Below are 24,335 nucleotides of genomic sequence, written 5' to 3'. Positions count from 1 at the left end.
AGAAACCTAAGATACTTTACCTACCACGGTGAATTTCCATTGGCTAGCAATGAAACCTTTGATATATCCCATATTCTTAATTATAACAAGAATATTTTTTTCTGCAAAACACAGCTGTAGTATTTCAGTTAGTGAAGGCTCAAGCCAGTGTCTGCATGGCATGGTGCAGGGCTGCATGCACCTGCCTGCCAATTTTCCTCTATGGGATAGCTTTATTTATTTGGCCTGGCCTATGGGTTAGGCTTCTTGGCAGAATTTATTAACTGGGACCTAGTGCTGCAGGAATGGGTTGCACAAGCACCCGATCACACTTATGCCTGGCTGGGTTAACATCTGCTGTGCCCCTCTTCTGTAGTCAGCAAAGGAACTGCAACCTCAAGCCTGCTTGTTTTAACTGGCCTAGCCTTGCCCAGTGTTACATTACTACATAATGTATAAAAGGATTGGTTTTGTTTATTTTTTTCTGTTTAAGAAAGGATGAAGCTGGTGTGGTAGGAGAGGATGAGGGCAGTTCCAGCCTTTCCATTGTACAAACCTGCTACAAGGTCCTCACTCACTTCCCTCAGCCACAGAGGTTGTGACAGTCACTCCTTCCTGTATGTGGAGCATGCTTCAGGATTACTCATAACTCATGGTCACCTGAAAAACCCCTAGAGTTTCAATTTAGACATGTATTCCCCAATTTTGAATGTGTAGGAGAGTACCTGGTCTAATATGAGGCAGAACTTGATCCTGCAGCAAAGTAATGCTCCTCTTTCACCTTCTATGAGCTCTGAGTTTCCTCCTAAAGAACAGGAAAATATCCAGTTCCTGATGGTTGTAGCATTAAGGACACCTCTAAATTTTGTCACTCAGTGGTCTCAGTCTGACTAGAGGGTTTCAAAATATGGCCCCCAGTTTGGCAAGCATGTTTTGGTGGCTTTTTGGGTCAGAAGATGAGATGAAGAGAAATGATTGGGCCTACTCACAGGGATGTTACTATGACACTTCTGCATGACTGGTAGGAACTGATCTGCTGTGAGTGAGGCCAGCAGCCCTGGCCTTGAACTTCTAAAAGGTATTACTTTTAGTCAAGAAACTTGGCCTCGAATTAGTCATTAACTCTATCATTACCCATGAATGATTCTAAACCAAAAATGTTTAGCTTAATGAGTTTATTAGTATAGATCCTAAAAAGTGTAATGCTGCTTAATTTTGGGGAATATCAATTCCCAGAGAAAGAACAATTCATGTTGAGTTATGTTGCGGTAAGTGAACCTGTTTGCCCAAATACTCTCATGGCACAGTAGGGGAGCAATGAAAACAAATGTGGTCCCACCCCTTCATTCATGGATCTGAATAGTTTTCTGGATGGCATGTAGCAACACAGATATTTTACTGCTGGTAACAGGTTCTCTGGAGGAACAAGTGTCAGAGAAACTGGATTACAAGAGTGGTTCTGAGTCACAGAGCCTTCTGGGATCTTCCTGCATTGATCATTGCTCAGAGGTGAACCTGGAGTCAAACTAACAACCAGCTAAATGGTTTGGAGGATTTTCCTGTTGAGGGTGAGGTTGAGGAAATTTGGCTACTGTCTGTTTGCCTTTGCAGTGCTGTGTAAAGCAGTAGGAGACTTGGAGCTGATCCTCTGCATTACCAGCTGATGACATGTCCACCTCTTCATACACTCAGAGGAAGACTGTGCAGCTGGTGCTCAGAGTGACCTGCAGGGTACGTCGCTGTATGGTGCTTAATGTCTAGCATTCTCCTTAGCTTCCAGATATCATTCCTTAATTTTTAGTGTCAAGTGGGAAAAGAAAATTTCATGGCAATGGCCCTGGGATGTCTCTTGACATCTCCCGCTGTGAGGAAACGTGAACCATGATTAAGAACAGGCTCACTTCTGAAGGCAAAGTGGTTGCTGTGTCTGAAGAAAAAAGGTCTGTCAATATTCTCAAAGACATGAAGCTGTGATCCATTGTGGGCATTCTGATGCACAGATGTGAGCAGCCAGGCACGGACGGCAGAGCCTTCATGTTCACTGCTTATCATTTTTGGGGAGTCCCTCTGAAGTGCATGACTAAGTTGCTCAACAACACCTGAATTCTTGGGGGATAAAGCCTGTTGCATAGCTGTGCCCTGTGTTGCAAAGGCATGGGTGATTTTAGCATTAGACATCACATGTCACTGCCTTCTGAGTTAGGGAGTTAATATGTTTCTAGAATCTCTTGTTAAACCAGCAATGCACAAGGTATAGCTTATACTACATGGGGCTGTTTACAGCCTACAGGAATGGTTTTGGTTCCTTTGCGCAGTTCTCTTTGTACTAGATTTATTTTTCTTTGTCTTTCATAGATTTTGGGAGACTTCAGAGACTGGAACTTCTCCACCTATTCTCAGGTTTCCTACAAGCTGTGCAGGCTTGTATGCAGAAGTACCATTAATTCCTCACAACTCAAACCAGCCTGATAAAAGATAGAGTTGGAAACAGAAATAAGCAAGACCCCTCCTTTGTAAAATCATAGAATGGCTTGGGTTGGAAGTGACCTTAAAGATTTAGTTCCAACCCCCATGCCATAGGCAGGGACACCTTTCACTAGACCAAATTGCTCAGAGCTCCATACAACCTGGCCTTGAATACTTCCAGGGATGAGGCATCCACAACTTCTCTGGCAATCTGATCCGGTGCCTCACCACCCTCACAGTGGTTCTTCCTGATATCACACAGAATTTCTTCCTGATATCTAATATAAACCTACTCTCCTTCAGTTTAAACTCATTCCCCCTTATCCTGTCACTTCACACCCTTGCAAAAAGTCTTTCTCCAACTGTCTTGTAGGCTCCCATTTCAGGTACTAGAAGGCCGCAATTAGGTCACCCATAACCTTCTCTTTTTCAGGCTGAACAAACCCAATTTTCTCAACCTTTCCTCACAGGAGAGGTGCTCCATCCCTCTGATCATCTTGGTGGCCCTCCTCTGGACTCACTCCAACAGGTCTATGTCCCTCTTGTGCTGGAGACTCTAGAGCTGGATGCAGCACTGCAGATGCGGCCTCACAAGAGTGGAGTAGTGGGGCAGAATCCTCTCCCTTGCCCTGCTGCCCATGCTGCTTTGGGTGCAACCCAGGACATAATTGGCTTTCTGGGCTGTGAGTGCATCTTGCCTGCTCATGTCCAGCCTCTCATCCATCAGCACCCCCAAGTCCTTCTCAGCAGAGCTGCTCTCAGTCTGTTCATCCCCAGCCTGTTTTTAATACCAGGGGTTGCCCTGACCCAGGTGCAGCATCTTGCACCTGGTCTTGTTAAACCTCATAAGATTCCAATGGGCCCACTTCTTGAGCTTGTCCAGGTCCCTCTGGATGGCACCCTGTCCTTCAGGTCTGTGAACTGTACACTCAGCTCAGTGTCATCTGCAAATTTGCTGAGGGTGCACTCAATCCTTTTGTCCATGTGATTAATGAAGCTATGAAATAACACCGGTCCCAAAACGGACTCCTGAGGGACACACACAACATTTGTCATTGATGACCATCAGGACTCGAGCCATCAACCACTGACATCTGGATGTCACAGTCCAACTAATTCTTTATTAATTTAATAGTCCACCCAGAGAATCCATCTCACTCCAATTTAAAGAGAAGGATGTTGTGGGCATCCATGTCAAAGGCTTCGCAGAAGTCCAGATAAATGCATATCAGGTAATATAATTGCACAGCCAAATTAAAGGAATATTCCAACTTCTAAGTTTGAAGTTGGCCATGCTTTGCATGGATGATTCGACCAGATTACCTCCAGAGATCCCTTCCAACTCAGATTACTCTATGATTCTAAGAAAAGAAGGATTTTTTCAAGAGAAGCTGTAAATCTCTTCTCCCAGCTCTGAAGTCACCAGGGAGGTTGCTGGGACTTCCTGCACAGGTCAGAGATTAGTGAAAATCATACTCTTTCACTTTTTTTCCACTTTGTGGACTTTGCAAATCACATCAGTGATTAATATACCAATGAGCTTACTATTTCTGGCATTGGTGAAATTATATTCACCTCTGCATGCTCTCAGTTTACCCCTAAATTACACAAAGAAATGTCCACCCTAAAATGCATGTATAAATAAAACAAAAATTCACAACTGGCTGGATGCCCTCTGCAAATCTTTGCTGACTTTATCGTCACTGATGACTAAACCTTAGCTACTCTTGTTTAAGCCGGTGACGTGAAGGCTGGATTCGGTCCTATCCCTAGTTTGCTATCCCTGGTTTGCTCTCTCTACAGCAGATGAGTGAGGATGGGTTATTGTATACACAGCAGGTGCCAGGCACATTCTCTGGCACCTTTATTTCCTCTTCTTGAGGAATTCACATACAAAGTAGATGGTGACTTGGCACTCAGAGTCGTTCCACTCTCCTGTGCTGAGCATTTCCACACAGTCCTCATGGCCAGCTGGGTCATGAGGCTCCCCTTGCTTCCAGTTACTGTAGTTCTGCAGTGGGCTGTTGTCTGCATACACAAACTGTCCTTCTTTTTCCATGTCATTCAGCCCAATGAAGGCTCGGAAGAGACCACTGCTGGAGATGTAGTCGGCAATCAGGGCATTGGTTGCCTCATCTTTAGGCATGGCCAGTGTTCCTCCTCTGTCCCTGCAGTGGATCAAGGCTTCTCTGTAATTCTTCTCTTCTTTCACGATGTAATAGAATTTCTCATCTGTCTCCCTGATACCTGCTATTACTTTAAAGGAGAAGAAAAATTGCTTAATGGCATGTCAACAGGTGCTGAAGGTGCTTCTATTCCCACATGACAGCGAGATGATTTTTAGATTAGAATTGATAAAAGGGAAAGAGGAAAAGTATTCCCAGCACTGAATTTGTGATGAACAATGAAGACATGATCAGAGAGTGATGCAACTAATGGGACTGACAAGCACCTTGCACACATTAGGACAAGAACTATTCAGTCCTGGTTGGTGTGTCTCCTGTGACACATAAGTTTTACTTCATAGATATCTAATACTAGCCAAATTAAGGCATGCTATATGGTCAAATAGCAGTGTCTAACTCTGAATCACCTCCATTGTACGTGTTTGAATATAAATTGTGAAAGAGTGCCCAGGGATAGAAACACAGGAATATAGATAGCTTTTCAGGCCCTTTCCATAGAGAGGAAATGAATGTGACTGCTAAAATAAGACATTTTAAATACAGCCTGATATTCAGAGCTGCTGTAGCACTATGTGGCATTGACTAGGAAGAAAATTGTGGCTGCTAAGCAGCTTTAAAAGGCAGACCTCTCAACCAGTGTATAACCTCGTGAATTAAGCAGTGACAAGGAGCGTGCCTGGGCAGCTGGAAGTTGGTAGTCTCTGCTGATGGATTGCTGGCATGGTCCTGAGCAGTGTTTGGCCTAGGACATTTAACACTCTCCCAAACAATTTAGGAGTTATCCCACACACAGTTTAGGAGTTAGTAGAGAGATACTCCTTGATAATATGTCATTCAGTTTTGTGGGATTTATAATACAGATGAGTTCTCTGTTGGATGCCTGCAGTGACAGAGAACAGTCTCAAATGCATTTAATTTACTGATGCAGCCCTAGTCCTGGAAGCAGTGGTGGAGCTGTCTCAAAATCTCTGATATGCCAGGAAACTCTCTACTTTCCTTTCAGTGGGGCAGTTTGCACTGTCCAGCTGACAGCACTACCTGCAAATGTGGCTTCTTATAACCCATGTCTTTGAGTGTTGGCTCCCTGTTACAGAAAAATGACGCTTGCACTGAAGGGAGCACTAGGAATACAATGTTTGCAGCCTTCCTGGGCAACAGAAAGATCAAGAGGTTCCTATTGCTTTTCCTGCCTCTTTGGAGTAGATTGACACAAACTTTTTCCTTACATTGCCTGACTGGACACTGAGCCTAAGCAGACTGACAGTGCAGAGGTGATTAGCAAGCTGTGCCTTGTGCTTTTCATTATTCATTCTGTTGTGTTGTAGATAATTCTTTATTGTTTTTGCCTTTAGTCATCTGGTCCTTACATTCTTATAGGTATAAGACTGTCTCTCTTTTGTAGGTTTTTAGAGTGCCTGGCACAGCAGGACCCTCTCTCTGGGTCATCTGTGGCTTCTGCCATAGAGAAGCAATGGTAGAAGAATAGCAATGATAACTGCTATTGAAGCCAATTAAAACCCATCAAATACATAAAGATCCTTACCATTCTTTACAAACTTGATGGATGTATTAAGACGAGCAACATTTATATTCAGTTGTCCAACAAATCTGCGGTATCTTCCACAGTCACAGACCGTGCCTAATGCAATACAAAGGGTAGAGGATTTATCCGTTTAGAAGCATTTGTGTGTGTGCATGGAGAGTCACCCATAGCCCACTTCCAAAGCTTCTGAAGACCCAGGCTTTACATGTGGACAACCAGTCTCCCCTTGACCCACTGGCTGTACTTCTGCTGATCAAAGCGCTAAATATTTTGGCTCTGTATAATCCCTTGCTAACTGGCTTAAAAATGTGCATAGAAGAGTTTGCCATCTTCTTTTGACCCATATCAGTGTGGGATTTGTACATCCTCTGCCCCTCTCATTATTGATTCCATCTAGCTCCAGAGATGTGGCTTGTCAGGAGGATCACTACAGCCTCACATCTGAATACCAAAGATCTACCTTTGTATCTGTAATCAGCGCAGGTCCCCCAGCCTTCCAACAGAAACAGCATCCATGAAATGGGGAACTGCTGCTTTCTCAGTGAAGGAGTTTTGTGAGTATGCATAGAGGTGGGATTGGCAAAACTTTCGGTAGAAGGACTATGTTAGTGAACTGACTATGTTAGTAACTTTCTTCTAGAATCCAGTATAAATGTAAACTGCTGGCCTGTCTATGTGTTAGTTTTTGTGATAACAAACATTGCCCATTAATTTGAGTGACTCTTATTTTGTGTACGTTGGTGTATTCGTAGGCATCAGTCATGTCCTATCCTAATCTTCCTTTTGCTCAACAAAACATTTTCAGTCTCCTCCTGTTTATTCTCATGTTTTCCCGTGGACCTCAAAATTTCCCGAAACTCCAGACAAACCAGTCCTGAAATCAAAAATCCAGCAGACTTGACCATTCTGCAGAGAAGGATGCATAGCATACCTGCTTTTCCTTTTTTTCCAGGAACCCCTGATAAGCCCTTGGCTCCTTTGTCACCTGAATAAAGAGGAGAATATATTCTCAGATCTCAGACAGTGCACATGTCAGGGGAGTGTATTTGAAAACCTGTTTAATAATATATTAACAGCGTGCTTCTGATAGGAAGCTCTGATGTACTGTGCTGGAAGACATGCCAAGTTAAACAAACCATGATTAATTCTGGTGTATGGAAATGAGAACCCTTTAATAGCTAACTTGCTGATAACGCAGGCATCTTGTGTTCTGCTGGTTCCTGGTACTACTTACTTTAAATATAAACTGCAAAACGATCCTGAGAGGCTGAAAGCACTCCAGAAATCTTGGAGAGGTGAGATCTGGGTTCTCTCACGGGCTACAGGACAGAGCCCTTCCCTGGGTTCAGTAGCTCCATGATAGGCTGAGGCACCAGAGAATGCTCCTGTGCACTAAGCCACTGAATTTATGTTTGTGTGTGTGGGCAGCAGTTGGCACCTGCACCTGCACAGAGGGAGGTCAGTAAGGAGCAGCATTTAATTTCAGTTGCAGTTTATGGAAATGTGAATTATTTTCATCCAACTGCTTTCCTCTTTTGTAAATCATAAATCATAAAAATGATTTACAATGCTCTGCTAGTATATAAGTGGAGGTGACTAGCTTTTTAAAAGATCTCAGCTGTAATTTGGATCAGGAGCAGCTGGACTTTATCTGGAATTCATGTCAGCTCTTCTTTTATGAATTAAACCTTTAGAAGTGAAAAAATACTGCTTGCTCTGCTTTATTGATAGCCATGTTTTGATGAACTTTTTACTTTATATGGTTGTGATTTTTAAAAGAATTTACATGTTGGCTGTCATTTTAATTAGCATTGCTTGACATGCATACTTGCAAGCTGGAATTTCAGAGTTACTTCATTAAGAACTAGAATGTTTAATTGTAGATTTAAACAGTGACTTAATGACCTTTGCTTCTGCAAATAAAGAAAATGAGAAAAACTGTAAGAGGAAAATTGTGCATTCAGATTGAGAGAGCTTGGTTTAAAGGCTCAGATCATTGGTTTATTTTCAGATAAAGAAAAGCAATTTGTGAGATACTTCATTTAAAATTAGTCCCTCAGACAAAATTCTTTTCTTCTCTGATACTGACGCTGGCTAGAGGCCACCAAAGGACTACTGAAAACACTGGTTTGAGAAGCTCCCTGGAGAGATTGTTCCACCCATTCACCAGCATACCTGGCTTGATGCACTGGTTAGAGACCACAGAGTTCCCCTGGGGATGGTGGAGTTCCTGATCAGCTTTCAAGGCAGGTCTCCTTGTGGCAGAATTGATATTCCTTCTTAAGTAACTCTTTAGAAATACCAGAAAGAAATGCCCGAGCTTCTTCTTAAGATAAATAGAGCATAATTTCATGAAATTATTGTCCAGGCAGACTTGGAGTCTACCTTGATTTGCAAGTAGTTTTTGTCCCTGCTTACATGAGTATCTTCTTAAAACTCCTAAATCCCTTCCTTACCAAGCTGTCCTGTGCACATGTGACCCAGAACAGTGCAGGTGACCAGGTGTGGCATCCTGAACAGCAGCAGAACATTAACTTAGGCCTTTGTGTCCAAATGAGAGGCATAAATTTGTCTTTCTTTTTTAGAACATGCAGAGGATTTGCCTCACAAGGGCTAGATTTCTCCTTTCCTCTTTTACCGTAGAATCATGGAATAATTTGGGTTGGAGAGGACCTTTAGAGATCATCTAGTCCAACCCTCCTGCAATGAGCCAAGACACCTTCAACTAGATCCATCGAAAAGAGTTGGTTTTTTAACTCATAAACCAAATTATTTTATCCAAATCAGACAGATATAGCGCACATGGGAAATAAAACAAGAATATCTCCATTAGCTCTCATCACCAATTTTTATGCATAACTTTATTTGGAGAGCATTGGTCACAACCATTATCTGATATTACTCCATCTCTGAAACTCTCACAAAACACATTTTTACCTTAAGGGAAAAAAACAAGAAAACTCCCAGACCAGAGCTTACCCTTGCCACCAATTGGGCCAATTTTCCCAAGCATTCCCTGGTCACCAGCATCCCCCACTGGTCCTTCGTTTCCTAAGAGAAGAAATGGAAAGGAAATGAGTATGGATGGTTTCTGTAATTTCTTTTCCAAGGCACTGTTTAGGTATCTACTGCTGCTATTTTTCCTGAGTGTGGCTAGTCTGCATGTGTGGCAAAGTCAGAATGAGCGCAGCCGTGAGGATGTTTGGAGGAGTACAGCACAGATGTCTGCTGCTGTAGGATACGACAGTGGGACATTGCAAGGCACCTTAATAGAACTGCCTGTTCAATGCCCAGAAATATCGTATTTTCTTACAGAAAATACAAACTAAAACTGCTAGTGAATATTCAAATATTGATTTTACTTCACAGTCAAACCAGGCTGACAGCAGCTTTATTTGTTTTCATTTTTCTCCACCCCAGACAAAAGTCTTCCCTTCTTTCTTGAGGTAAAGTCCTTGCAGCTTTGCTGGGAATCCTTCTCAAAGCAGAATTGCAAGTAGGGAGCTAGTTTTGCTGTATGTGCTTTCCCTGTCTTCAGAGCACCAAAATAACGGATGTAGTTTTTAATTGATTAGTAGTTCAAGTTCTAAAATAGCTGTCTAATGATGACAGGCCAATCTAGGGAATTTCAGCTTACACACTGAATTTAACATCAGTAAGATGCTTTGTAAATGGTTGTTTAGCTGACTCCCTTGTATCTTACCTGATGTTCATTTTAAGGTAAGAATCAAAATCATAAGAATGCATTTAAAAATGGAAAAAGTTTTTTATTATAGCAATAATAACAGGGTGATTTTAAAGGTTCTATAAAAGCAAAAACTTTCCCGATTAGTCTTACACCACTATCAAGGAAGAAAGACCATGGATACACATTATCATCAAACTCTAAAGATAAATTAAGTTTTTGAATTGCAGAATGCAAACAAGGCTGACACCATCACATTTGGTGCCTCCAAATGCCCTCCACAGGTCACACTGTGGATATGGAATGTGTTTAATTGAGCCAAGTTCTGAAACATCTGTGACTCTTTGTTCTCAGCTCAGATGCTGCTTGATTAGAGGAACTTCTGTTTTCAATGGCTTTGTTTGCTCTTCTGCAGAATACAGACAACTGAGACCCAATGTTATTGAGCATCCTGATGTATTACTAGGAAATAACTTTCAAAATTCAGTTTCAACTAAAGAATCATTTGAGTAAGGATCAGCAATCTTTCTGATTATACATATGATCTGGGTCTTCTGAATCACACTCATAACAGCCATATATGGTTGTCTTAAGTATCGGTAGGAATTGCTCCAAGCTCTCCTAGTATTGTTAGGTTCTCTGATTAATGTTTGACAGGATTGTGAAATCCACTGGTTCAACAGGAATGAAAAGCATTAAACATCAGCAATCATATGCACCATTACAGTTGTGCATAATGATATTCATATATCAGTAATAACCAACAAAATGTTATAAATACCTTTTGGTCCTTTTGGTCCAACCTTTCCTTGTTTGCCTGCTTCTCCTCTGTCTCCTTTTTCACCTTCATCCCCTTCCAAAAAAACAGAAAATAAAACAACATGGTACATTTCTCTCAGTGCAGTAAGTACAACCATACATGCTCAGAAAGTAAAGTTCACAGGGTTTTTTTCCTATTAATTTCTTTCTATTTCACATTGAAGGCACAGTAGCCATGGGATAAATTTCCAGAGCAGAGATGATGAATCTGACCATCATTAGGAAAAGCTATTAACTTTCCCTTTCTGAGAGGCTGTTACAACATGAGAATTCAACAACACCAATTTCTACTCCCACACGTTAAGCCTTATTAGCTATAAAACAGATAAATAAGCCAATCTTTCTCTGTTGGGAAACTTGTGAACACACAGACATACTACCAGGGGAGGCAGTAGGTGTTTATTAATTGTTCCTAGTGATTCTCTTCCTAGTGACTCTGTGTTCAAGGTATGCAGATGCTTTCAAAATGGGAGGAATGTAAATATGTTGAAATATTTCTTAACATAGACCTTGGCACTTAATATGGCAGAATTCTTGCCTTCAGTTTTTGACAGATAACATTTGTATGTTGATATAACAAACTTGTTTTGCAGTTACTCCAATGCTTTATTTTGAAAAATCATACACAGGGTATCTGTAAGAGGCAAAATCATTGCATTTATTACAGTAGTGCAGAGATTTCTCCAAATGAGATCAAGAACCTCTTACACAGGTTCCTGTGTAGTACCGTACAAACATTTTTACTGTTGTAACAGACAGTCTCTCACTGTGCAGCTTACAGTCCAAAGGTGTAAGGCAGCAATTAGTCGGAAAGAAATATTATCTCCTTCCATAGGTAGCATACAGTTTCTTTGCACTATGCAGGAAATTTGAGGCACAACTAAAGTTGATTTTCTTATTTTTTACTTCTTAGTTTTGAGCCAAATCCCAAGAAGAGATTTGCTCTCTCTCGTTTTTCCCCCCTGCCCTCCCCCAGGAGGTGCAGGCAGGGGACACAACTCACCTGCACCAAACAGCAGCACTGAATACAGGCAGTCTTCCAAAGCCTCTCCCCCTGTTCCCTACGCTTGTTGGCAGTAAGCCTTGCCATGCAGTGGGAAGCAGTGGCACACTCTCTTGGCTCAGCCAGGATCTCACCTGTTACTGGCAGCCAGTTGTGTCTGTGCCTGCAGCCCATAAGGGAAGAAGAGGCTGCAGTTCAGTGTATGGAGAACCAGGGGAGGGAAATCTGCTTGGATGTCAGCAAAATGAGAAATGAGGACAGAACAGCGGTATGTGACGAGACCAATAACCTGTCTCACTGAGGATGGTGCCTCCAAGCCCTGACAGGAGGTGTTTAGGGAACTGGGTGTACTATGACCCAGGCAGCCATTTCCAGACTCTCACAAGCAGTGGTTTAAAGGCTCACCTGAGCCAAACACTGCATCCAGACCTCTTATGAACTAGTGATTCTTCCCTCCACCAAATAGCCTTGTGCCTTTTAAATCCATGTATACTTTTGGCCCTTATAATAAATATCCTGTGGCAAAGAGCTCAGTGGTTTTTTTATGTGGTGAGGAGAAAGTACCTTCCCGTGGTTGCTTTAAGACTGATCATTACATTGGTCTCATTTTTTTTCCTGAGAAATACTGCCCACTCATTCCTGATTTACCTTCCTCTACTGCTGTAGTCATAGGTAGTGTGCCATGAGGCTGTTCTGTGGAGTGATGCCAGATGAGAAGTGCTGCATATTAGTTGCAGCATATAAAATGTAATTTTAGATGTCTGGCACCTTTCCATGCCAGTTGCATGGACCGAGCTGAGTCTGTCCCTTTATGCCAAAAAACCCTTCAGTGTTGGGACTTTTTTGTGGAGAGCAGATTCAGTCTGTTGGTCAGGATGCCATTTGGGGTAAAAGGTCAGTGGTCCAAGCTGAGAAAGATAAAGGCCTGAACTGTGTTGGAGGGAGGAAGCAGTTTCTAGAGGGATAGACAAGGAGGAAACATGATGTGTGTGTGGGCTGGCTCACTCAGGCACTTTTTTTTAACACAAGCTGCCACAGGACAAAATAGGAAGAGAAAAGGCTATAAGCAGGCAGCAATAGAAATTTTAAACATCTCTATTTTCACTGGGTCTTAAAAATACTGAAAAACTTAGTATATATTTCCAAAAGCCAAGCTCTTTAAATATCCAGCTGAAGCTGTGGGTCTGAGCCTGAAGCTGATGGAAGGGTCAGCCTGCTTTTACTGGCTTCCAATCCTGCTGAGAAGGACTTGGGGGTGCTGATCAATGAGAGGCTGGATATGAGCTGGCAATGTGCACTTGCAGCCCAGAAAGCCAACTGTGTCCTGGGGTGCATCCAAGGCAGCATGACCAGCAGGGTGAGGGATGTGATTGTGCCCCTCTACTTTGCTCTGGTGAGACCCCACCTTGGGTACTGCCTCCAGCTCTGGGGTCCCCAGCACAGGATGGACATGGACCTATTGGATAGAGTCAGAGGAGGGCCACCAAGATAATCAGAGGGATGGAGAACCTCTCCTACGAGAAAATGTTGAGAGAATTTTGTTTGTTCAGCCAGAAAAAGAGAAGGCTCTTGAGTGACCTAATTGCTGCGTGCCAGTACCTGAAGGAAGAAAGATGGAGGAGACTATTTAAAAGAGCATGTAGTGACAGGACAAGGGGAAATGAATTTAAACTGAAGGAGAGTAGGTTTAGAGTAGATATGAGGAAGAAATTCTGTACTGTGAGTGTGGTGAGGCACTGGATCAGGTTTCCCAGAGAAGCTGTAGATGCTCCATACCTGGCAATGTTTAAGTCCAGGTTGGAGCTCTGAGCAACCTGGCCTAGTAAAAGGTGTCCTTGCCTACAGCAGAGTGATTGGAACTAGATCATCTTTAAGGTCCCTTTCAACCCAAGTCATTCTATGATTCTACTGGTCATCAAACAGCAGAGCTAGAGAATGTACAGTTTAATTTTGTTGTTGACTTCAGTGGACAAGATATTGTCCTTTCCAAATCCATCTATGAAACCCTTGAGAAAAGTGTAAAAGTCACTTCTCAGTAGCTCAGAAATTCAGAAAAGGTTCTCAGAGGCTGACAAAGAGCTTGTGAAATGAAATTCTGGGAGGAGGTTAAGAGCCAATATGGTCATGAAACCCATACAGGGGGAAAATTGTGTGATAATAGAAAGGAAGCAGGGCATGATTCAAAGGCTGGAAAAGCTGGATGAATCTTGACTATAAATACAATATGGTGATATTTAACAAATGGACCATGTTCTCTGACAAGAGAGAATTGTGGGAGGCTTTTCAGGTCCAACCTTTCCCTGTGCAATTAATTGCTTTATGTAAGATAGGTTGTATTTCTGGGTCTGGTACAGAAGCTTTGTTTCTTTGGAGTTTCTTTGGAGCAAACCAAATTCCTGCTGACCTTTCAAACCGTTGCTTGTCACCCTGGCAGTCCTTATCATCTCTCAGGCTGGTTAGTTACATTCCCTGTGGCCTGCAGGCTGCTATGTGGGGCTAAAATCTCCAGAAGGACTCTTATTTGCTGCAGAAGAAAGACCTCTGTGCAACATGCCTTTTCATTTTTTTTTTCTTTTTAAAGAAACCTTGCTTAGACAGTTAATCCTAGAAATAGAGCCCAAAAAAGAAAGCCAGTATAAAAGCAGAGAAGCTGTGATTCCTTTCCAAAGATGTTTTATTCCTATCTCAGTTTCAACATTTCGAGCCATTGAAAGCTAGAGTGACTTTTTCTGAGAGATACTGGAGTAAGCTTTTCACACATGGGACTGCTGCAGATGAAGGTTGTCCTGTATGGACCATCAGACTGAGAGCCAACAGGTGAAAGGAATGATAGGTTTTGGAAAGTTTGTTCTGAGATTTTGAGAGGTTATGGAAGGGCCTCAACTTTTATTGTTTATACCTTGTATAGTCCAAATTTTTGCTTAAACCATCCAAAAGCCTAAGGGAGAGGGAAGTAATATCTATCACCTTGGCATAAAGCAGCCTACCACATTCTGTCTTAGTTTCCCTATCCAGAAAAATGGGAAGAAAAATAATTTGTCTGTAAAGGAGAGTAATCCTGCTTTTCTCCCCATGTATCTGAGAATAGGTAGGCCATTACAAAGCAAGGGTAGACACAAACCAGTATTAGTTAGTGGTACCATCTAATTGTTAATTTAAGACTGGATTAAGCCCAGTGCTTGCTAGTATGGTTTTAAAATGTTTTGTGTCCTCCTTTAGCTGGTGTTGTGTGCAGTGATCTCAAATTTTGGCACGAAACTTGAACTCTTGTGTTGTGCTCCCCTCTTGTGGTCTCGCTATGATTTGCAACCAAGTAGGAGGGGCTGACTGTTCTGGGCAGAGGTTGAGTTGGCCTCCTTTCTAATTTATAATAACTATTCCTCCCTTTCCTCTGGGGCTTCACGTGGACAAGCCATCCCATTGTATTAGCCCCTTTTTTTGTTGTTTTTTGATTATCCAGAAAAAAAAATCTGTCCTGCTAGTACTCCGGGCTGGATTTTTGAATTCTGTACTACTGTGCTTTGTGCAACGTGATTTTTCTGACCCTTGACCTCATATGCTTGTAATCTATACCTAGAGGGTCACCTCTCCTTTGTGCTGCTTTACACTCGTGGCAGTGTCTGGTTAAATTTTAATCTAATTATCAGATTGTCACCTTAAAACTGTGATTGCAGGGATGTCAGATAATGCACTGCATTGGCATTTGAAGCATGAGTGAAGAAGCACTTGAAATCAGTAACTGAAGTAAGACCATTTCTCAACCTTGTTAGTATTTCCTCAAGTTGATTTGTTTCTTCTGTGTTACAGATTTAAAATACCAGGTTACTGAAATGAACACCTGAAGCAGTACATTACTCGACTCTTCCATCTTGGGACTGTGCAAGACAAAAGAAAAGCAGAAAATATAAATAGAAAGTGACTTTTGCAGCCATTAGAAAATTTTAATTATAATTGAGAGGGAACAACAGACCTTCTTTCTCCTATAAACAAGTTCAGGAAAATGCTAAAGGTCTAATCACCAGCAGGATTTTTAGACAGTTGAAAGGGGCTCAGTCTTTTTAGGACTTTCACTAAAGAACACAGTGTTGAGAGGTTACATTTGGTAAGAATTTAAGTAGTAAGATTTTACTGACCTTCAAGTGACTTAGATTTCCCTGCTGAATCTTTTGTAGGCAATTTATTTTGTTTGTATTCATGAACTGAGGATGTTTTCTGGTTCATATATATTGTTCACATATATCTACTGACTCTCCAAATCTTGTGATCAAGGGCTGACCCTGTTTTTTGGAGAACCAGGGTGTAATTCCCAGAGGTTACAGAACCCGTGTTTATCAATAGAGGCAGCCCTGCATCAGGGTGAGAGCACATCTGCAGGCTGCCTAAGGGCTAACACCAGGAGGAGACTCCTATCTGGACTTATGCATGTGTATCTCTCTCAGCACATAGCCTGTTCTCTTGGAGCTCTGCTCAGACTCTCTGGGTCCATGCAGGGACACTTAGTCAGGTGTGCTGGCAAACCATGGCCTCAGGTCAGCTCCAGTTCCTGTCTTCTGGGCAAAACCACTACAGAAATGTTAATGCTCTCTCATCCTCTCTTTGGCAGCTATATCTTCCTCCACACTCCAGGGCATGCCCACCCTTCCAAATGAAACACCACTTATGCTGGGCTACAGCGCAGTTGTCCTCCTACATCAGATACTCTGAAATGAAAAAAAGCCCACTATCAGCCAAAAAGTCCTTGAGAAGCCCTGGGCCATGACTAATCTGCTATGAAGGGGGCAGGATGGTTAATCTCGATTAGTATACCACATGGGTACTTTGCAGAGCTTGCCTTGCATACATTTAGCATTGCTGGGCATAGCCAATGTCCCATCACAAAGGTTTTGTATGGAATTTGTTATGTGGTTTTACCATCTGACTATGTGTGACACAGTTCTGCTGAGCAACATGTTTCATGCTCTTAGTCCCAGCAGAGGCACCAGAGGGACAGACCTCCTCCATTTCCAGAGAGAGAGTGTGAAGAGTGCAGATGATTTCTACCTGTCTTGGGTGTTAAACTAAAGGAATAAGGAGATGTGCATAATTCTGAAGCCTTGAGAACCCTGCAGGAACAACTGAATGCCTTGCCCTCCTGGAAGAACCTTGTATATAGCCACAGGATTAGCTCTGCAGCCTGGGGTGCCAACTGACCCTGAGCAGGGAGAACCTTTGCAGCACTTTCACATGCACAATAGCTCCTGAGAGAGTTTGTCACCAGAGGGAGTCACAGACCTTAAAAAATAAGCAAACACGTCCCAGTTTGTATTTCCAACGTATGAGCACATCACAGTTACGTCAATGGAGAGACTCAAGATTTCCTCTAATTTCACTTTCAGTGTCTTTTAGATCCTTAGCAAATTTCCATAGCAGTGTGCATTCTTGCTTTCACACTATACATGTCTAGTGAGGACAGGATTTCTTGATGTCATCTGCCTATCTGACATGATGTCATCTTCCCTGTCCTTCCTCCTCACTTCAGCTCCCAGCACTGTCCTGCACACCTCCCTCCCCTCTGCCTGATGTTGAGCACTCTTTTGACCCTGTGTTGAAGGAATTCAACTCCCTTAACAGAGGAATACCGGTAAGGCAAATACACATTTTTAGTGAGTGAGCTGAATCAGCCCAGTGAAAAGTATGGTGAGTAAATAGCTGACCCAGCACAAGGTGAAGGTGGGGCCACGTGGTCAAAGTGTAAGAAGGAGGTAATGTTTGGCCTCCCTTTTTGGTAGAAAGCCTGAAAGTTGAGTGCAGTGGGAAACTGCACCCATGGCCACTCTCCCAGGTGTCCTGCAGGAACATACAGGGCTCCCACATATTCCTCCATTCTTAGACATGTTGTCTTTTTTCACCCAGATCCAAACTAGACAACAGAATTTCTTCCCTTGTGAAATAGAATCTTCAAGAAAAACTGAATTCTCTGCTTCCTTTTCTACTTGTAAATATCCATTGACTTTAGTAGGAATACCCTCCACTCCTATTGCATTGCATGAGTCATACCTAAGCCTTCAGGAGGCTCAGTGAACCTCTGGTGACTTATATTATTTGAAACTGGGGGCTTTTGTGCATGAGTGGAACATACATTATTTCTTTAATAACACAGAAATAATTTAAATTATCCCTGATTCTCCTTTTACCTGATCTGCTTGATTTAATTTTCCCAGCCTGTTTCCCTGCCATTCTGGCGTGGTCTCAGAGACTCATGAATTATTTTGGCTTCAGGGAGGAATCAGACTGCCATTGGTAAGAAATACAGACCCACTATCTTTTGAATTTATGTATTTAAGCCCCCACATACATGCTTTGTAGCTCAGGCTGATAAATGTCAGAAATTTAATGTACACTAAAATGAGGCATTTTAAAAGCCATGAAAAAAAGAATTATGTGTTGAAATTAAAGGGCTCCTCAGATCAAACTTGAGGCACTAAGAGGGAAGTTTAGCTATAGTTTTGAACGGCTTATAGGATGTGGTAAAGCATTTTATATTTTCGGAAGGAAATGTGCATAAGAGCATATCTGGTTTCTGAGAGAGTTTGAGATTTTCCAGGAGTGAAATTGCATAAGCACAATTAAAGTCGAGAGATGGACAGCTATACTGGAGACCACAGTAAATGCTATTTTGAGGCAACAGCCAATGTCAAAGAGTTTATAAGCATCACTTGTCAGAAATAATGATAAGGAAACATCTAAATTGCTATGGAAAACTCCCAGTACTCTTCAGATTTCATCTCATTTCAGTTTCTCAACCTGGATCTGATTCAAGACCTTCAAAGTTTCTGTGTCTGGATTTCAAAGGAAATGAGCTGGGACCTGGGACAGACAGCAAGATCTAGAGCCAGCCTTCTGAAGTGCTGAGCTCCCATGAATCCATGTGAAATGAGCTTCCACAGAGCCAGCCCCCACCCCAGTCATCTTCTCCCCCTGCTCATGTTTTTAATGGGAGTTTAGGAGTCAAAGCTTTGAGTTCTCTGCTTATTTTTACCCTCATGTTCTTGCTTATTGATTTACTCAGAACAGGTCAAATCTCATCTTGTCTATTTCCTTTACGGGTTAGACAGAACTGAGCTTGCAGTCTCTAGGCAAGAGCAAGCTGGAAGAAAGGACAGAGCCCAGGGGAGCAGAGCCTGGTTTTCCTGATACTGCCAGGGCATGGACCAACGACTGGTGCCATTGCTCTAACTGTGTTAGTTGTTGCCTCCCCACAGTCCCAGATCCTTTCTCAGCAGCAGGAACAGCCAGCCTGCTTCCAAGCTTGGAAGGGTAGAAAGCAAGCAATAGGGCCGTGACTAGTTTTGCTAGGCCAAGCATCTGGCTGCCCTGGAAAATTCATTGTTTTGTTTGTGCTTGATCTTGTTCTCTTTGGACCCAAGAAGTGAATGAAGTACAGAACTTGGCCTTTATTGCCCCAGTTGCTCAGCTGTGGATCAGCATTACCTAGTGTAAATCTTCAGCCCAGTTCCTGTGCCACAACAACTCAGCTAGGACCAGGGTGTTCCTAACGCCTCAGATTCAGATCAAACACCAAAAATCACTAGTTAGAAACACTGAAAAGCTGTACTTTTTGTTTGTTTGTTTTGTTCCTTGGGTATTTCAATAAGAACCCTAGAAAATGCCTCACACGGCCATGTAAGCCAGATTGTTGTGTATCTCAAAAGCGTTTTTAGAAAGACAGCACTAGACAGCCATTGCAGTGGGGCTATTTTCATTGAAAATAATCCCCTCTTTTTGAGAAGAAATCTGAGTGTTGCCTAGAAAAGGAAACTGGGAGAAAATTGCCAGCCTTTGCCTGTCTCTTCTTCTTCTTTTTTTTTTTTTAATTTCCCATTTTTAGGGAGTGACAATTTAGCAAATTTCTTTGCATAATTCTTTGCAAACAGACTTCAGTTTTAATTTTCTTGCACCAACGATGGAAAGCAGCAGATGGATGGAGGGGACTGCAGGCGCCTGGTGATCATCGTGTGAACCACCAGAGGTCAGGCTGAAACCCCTGATGGTTTGTCACACTGAGCAGTTTAACTCGGACCCACTTCTGTCATTGCTATACAAAGTGCAAAGGCTGACAGGACATTAGTACATTCCTTTTGTTGCTGGGAGACTGCAGTCTTCGAAAGTATTTTCTAGATCAGTGTTATACACGATGGCCTCTCGTTTTGCCTCATGCTTTGTGGGAGCTGGTGCAAGTGTCATAAGTGGTTTGAAGGCTTTCCTGATAATTAACCTGGAATTACCCTTTTTTTTTTTACATCCCGTCACTCATGTCATACTACTCTTGGGACATCTCAGTTATGAGCATACCAAATAGTATATTTTTGAAGGGTTAGAGTATGCCTTGCACAAAGTAACTTGGATGAGTTACATGTGGCTTACATGTGGACAAAGTGGCCTAATTTCACAACACTAATGACCCTTCTTAAACAGGTAACTTTCAGGGTGAGCATGTGGAGAGGTTGGGAGCTTGCTCCTATAGCAACTGTGAATGCCTAGATGATGAAGTGAGAAATGCAGCCCCCAACAGTGCAAGCAATAAAGGATTATAAATTCTGAGCCTCTTCAAACAAACTCACTTCTCCCTCAGCTTTCTACTCTTCTCTGGGCTGTGTGATGGAAATGGCAGTATTGCTGTTGCATAGAACCAGGAGCCATCCCACTCGTAGCACACAGACTGGGTCTAGCCTACAGGACAATTTGTACCTTGCACTGGGATAGGTGAGGTGGAACAGTGTAGGAAGTCTTAACAGCTACTGAATATCTTTTAATTCCTTTGACTTCTGGTTGTTTTGGACCATTAGACACTTCCATGTTGTCATGGAAGGAGGAAGTTGCCACAACAGGAATCTGGCCAATATAACAGAAAAAGCTGGCCAATATACTGAGTGACCTCAGCACCTCTGTCTTGTGGGAGCACCACCATGTTTTACCATAGCCGGGATGCTGAGCAGAGGGAGGTGAGGGGGTGAAACTTGTGCTAGGTGGGTCAAAACCCATTCTGTGAGAACAGTGGACAAAGGGACACAACAGATGTAGCACAGGAAATAAAACCTACAGCAGCAAAACTCAGAGGCTTGTCCACTACTGAGGTTAGAGTTTAAGCAGCAAACTGCTGCCTGTGACTGTGGTCATAAGCTTGGATCATGTGCTCTGAGTTCATATACATAAGATGAATAGAGGAAAACTGGCAGCAGGACAGACTTTCTTCTGCCATATTAGGTCAGCATGTTTCATACTTGACTACAAGAGGTGCCTGAGCAGTAATAGGATAGTTCATACACTCAGCCTGCTTGGTCTTCAGTTGCCCAGATGACTGGTAGTTAAAAGTAGTGCCACTGAGAGCTGCTTGTAACTGTCCTGGATGAGCTCAGCTCTGGTATTAATCTATAGAATTACATCACATGGTCCGCAAAATAGCATTTAATGACTGCAGTGGATGAGAGCCAGTAATTTGGAGGTGATTTGTTTGATACTCCTTCTATCAGTCATGGATCTTGGGCATAGTAATCTAAAGTGGTAGTGCGGGCTATGCCAATACGTTAGTTGTCTCATCTTGTGTCTTGGTGTCAGCCAGAAGGCAGTAGGACTGCTAATGACTAAATTCTGACTTTCTCAGTACCACACTTACAAAGAACCATAATACCTAACCTTCAAATGCTCCCTATACAAGCTAGACCACAGAAACCAGCCGGAGTTCCAGCTACTCTGTGTTTTCATGAGACCACCTCATTAGCCTTGTGACTTGTTAAACGCAGTCCTGTCAAACTTTGTTCTCCAGCCTGCCATTATTTAGATACTAAATAAACCAACTCCCACTAGCTCCCTTGGGGATCATTAAATCTCTCTGCATTTATGCTGTGGCAGCAAAAGTTTAAGCTTGGATTGTAATCATAAAGAAATTAACTTGCTGATTAAAAATGGTCCTTTAAGCAACATGCATTTGAATAATCCATCATAAAAACAAACGAGTCTATAGCAGTGCTCTTGATTTGATAATCTTTTTTCTACTTTAAATTTACATCAGTTGTACTTTTTTTTTTTCTCTCAGTCTGTAGCCCATAGAAAAATACAATGAATTACTAAAAAGAAAGCAATAGTTTGAACTGCAATAGCCATGGTGTGGAATATATATTTTAGATCTGTTAGTACAAGATAGTCATGAACCTGAATTTTTTGCTAAGATACCCTACAGGCAATTCCAGCAACATTAATTGTGTTACAGAAAAGCTTAGTTAATGCAGAAAATTTGATTTCTCGTATTTCCAAAGTGTTTTGAAAATAAAAGACCTGTATATGCCAGGGCTGATCCAGTTCTCCTTGAAATCTGTAGCTAAGGTCCTGTTTAATTCAACAAGAGCTACTGGATCAGGTCTGATGAGTGCAGCAGAGATGTGTTTACAAGTAAACATTTGAGAATAAAGACGGTTCGGTCATTTTAAATATTGCATACCTCTCTCTATCTGTAAGTGCAAAGCAGACAATTAGCAGTTCACAATAGGTGCCTACTTTTAGACAAGTTCCTCAGTTTGTAGCTGTACTAGTTGCATGATGAACACAAAAAGTTAAGAGAAAATTTATATGGCTGGAGAAAGATGCAAAAGGACACCTCTAACTTATATGAAAATATGTGACACTGTTCCTGAAACTGAAGAAAAGCAAATTTAACTATCTTTGCTTCATCATTTTCCCCCATTACAGTTCCACTTTCCTAGATGTTTGTACAGTCCACAATAATTCACATCTTTGCTGCCCAGCCCATGCCACAAACCCTCCATGTCTCTAATTTTTAAAAAATCAGCCTTTGTCAGTACTGGTCTCCACATTAGCAACCTGATAATTCCTCACCTTTTGGTCCAGGTAAAATTGTGTGTGTTGAGCAGACATCTGTTGTAGGTCGATTGTCAACATCAAAACCAAAAATCTGAACCTGGAAGATAAAAAGCACTACAAGGGTCCCATATTTTCTTAGCTGTTGTTCTTTCTTGCTGCTCATCCTTGCAGCTTCTCAGGAAATGCCTTTCGTTGTTACTGTCTTAAGAAATGCAGCTGACTCAAAAATAAATGCTTCACTAACTGGAGCAGTGGAAAGATTGGGAGCTACATGCAAGAACAGCTAAATAAAGTGAAGAAAGAAGTTTGACGATGCTGTAGTTATTTCTGTCCTGCACATTATCCAGGATATTTATTTAACACTGACAGCTGTTTATTCCAATTTATCTCTTATCTGTGAGATGTTTAGCTACATTTGCTGTGGAAAATTTCTTCAACATTTGGGAATATCTCTTTTGTAATATTTTTTCCTTTCAGCACTGATTTTTTTTATGCTCAGCTTTTCACTTACTCAAGAGACAAAAGATTTTGGTATGGTATCCAAGTGTGTACTAATTAGTTATAGGATACTTTTGTCAGGTTGTGGGCTGAAAGTAATGCAAACTCCATATAACATATAGAGATACTTTTCCACAAAAGCTTTCCTCCAAGGGGACTGTCAGTGACCACGGACGAGCTGCCAGTTCTCTGTGGGTGGAAGTCACTGGTGCTATTTTACACCCTTTGGGTGCCGTGTACCCACAGTCCTCAGAGCGGCAAATGAAAAGTTTATGTGATCTATGGGTATTTTAGCCCCAAACCCACAAGTGATGGTTTTATGCTTACAGATAACTTCACAATGCTTGCTCCAAGCCCAGATTACGTTGGTAGACACAGTACAGAAAGGGCACACTTCAGAACTGAAGACACAGAACAAGATGAGCTTGAATGACTGCAGCACCTCCTCCCATAATGCTTTTTCCATGCACTGGGAAAGGCCATCTATTGGGACAGTGGTGTAGCATATGTCCCAGGAGAATAGTATGTTTGGGTTGTCCAGGAAGCTGCAGCTGGTTCAAATCTGCATGAGGCAGCTACCAGGTTTTCAGTTGGCTGCTGAGACTTTGAAAATAGGTGTAGGAGACCTCTTGGATGGAGGAACAAGTAGTGTGCGTCCTTCCTTTTGAAAGGAGTTGTGACAGATATCTCTCTATGTGCACTCCCTTCCTAGAAAAAACTCTAGCTTTCTCTTAAGGAGAGCACAGTAACCAGGGACAGAAGACTGACATAGCCTGGCAGAAAAGAAAGGGGAGATGAGTATTTGTAATATTTCCAGTAATTTTGTTAACTTCTGGTTTCTCCCACAGTGAAGGACATAGCTACTCTAAAAGCCAAACTATGGTTTTGAACTATGTAGTGTATGAGAGCATGTTTGCTCTCCATTCTAGGCAAAAAACGTATTCCCTATGATAATAGCTTATCAGAGGTTTTCCTCATTATTTAAGAGAGTATTAATTCCCTAGTCCTACAATGTTTCAGCCTTTGGGCAGACAGAATAAGTAGCACTACTGATGTAAAAGCAAATACCTTTCTGTAAAGGTTGAAGGAAGGCTTCAATTTCAGGCTTTCATCTGGGATAAAATATTGGCCTAAGTCCCAAGAGGCATCAAGACACTCCTCTCCCTCTTTCTTTCTAGACTGGTCACAGACTGTCCGCCTTTTCAAAACACTTTTCTTTTTTGTTAAAATGTATACAGTACTTCAGAAATAAATAGTGGTCTCTGTCCTAAGGAATGTCATCTAACTAACCCCCTCAAATGT

The 24,335-nt window shown here is 42.0% G+C and overlaps 1 protein-coding gene across 1 annotated transcript; it reads right to left on the bottom strand.

Moving 5' to 3' along the window:
* Window positions 1-2,682: 2,682 nt before the first annotated feature.
* On the bottom strand, window positions 2,683-22,994 carry COLEC10 (collectin subfamily member 10). The gene is made up of 6 exons (XM_017826436.1): window positions 22,551-22,994; window positions 10,641-10,712; window positions 9,154-9,225; window positions 7,106-7,159; window positions 6,175-6,270; window positions 2,683-4,701 (listed from the first exon to the last, which is right to left on the bottom strand). The coding sequence occupies exons 1-6, from the start codon at window positions 22,696-22,698 to the stop codon at window positions 4,310-4,312; spliced, it is 834 nt and encodes a 277-aa protein (XP_017681925.1). The 5' UTR covers window positions 22,699-22,994; the 3' UTR covers window positions 2,683-4,309.
* Window positions 22,995-24,335: the final 1,341 nt, after the last annotated feature.

This window comes from Lepidothrix coronata, unplaced genomic scaffold (assembly GCF_001604755.1).
Source record: "Lepidothrix coronata isolate B3197 unplaced genomic scaffold, Lepidothrix_coronata-1.0 Scaffold126, whole genome shotgun sequence".
Classification (NCBI taxonomy): domain Eukaryota; kingdom Metazoa; phylum Chordata; class Aves; order Passeriformes; family Pipridae; genus Lepidothrix; species Lepidothrix coronata.
This window is presented reverse-complemented; position numbering and strand designations above follow the sequence as displayed.

Bases quoted from the DNA above. Each gene is read 5' to 3' on its own strand.
- COLEC10 (XM_017826436.1), bottom strand. From the start codon at position 22,698: ATGAGCAGCAAGAAAGAACAACAGCTAAGAAAATATGGGACCCTTGTA. The intron at 9,226-10,640 runs GTATTTATAACA...TTCTTCTCTTAG, and splicing joins TGGACCAAAAGGACCAAAAG to GAAACGAAGGACCAGTGGGG. The intron at 7,160-9,153 runs GTAAGCTCTGGT...CTCTTTATTCAG, and splicing joins TGGCCCAATTGGTGGCAAGG to GTGACAAAGGAGCCAAGGGC.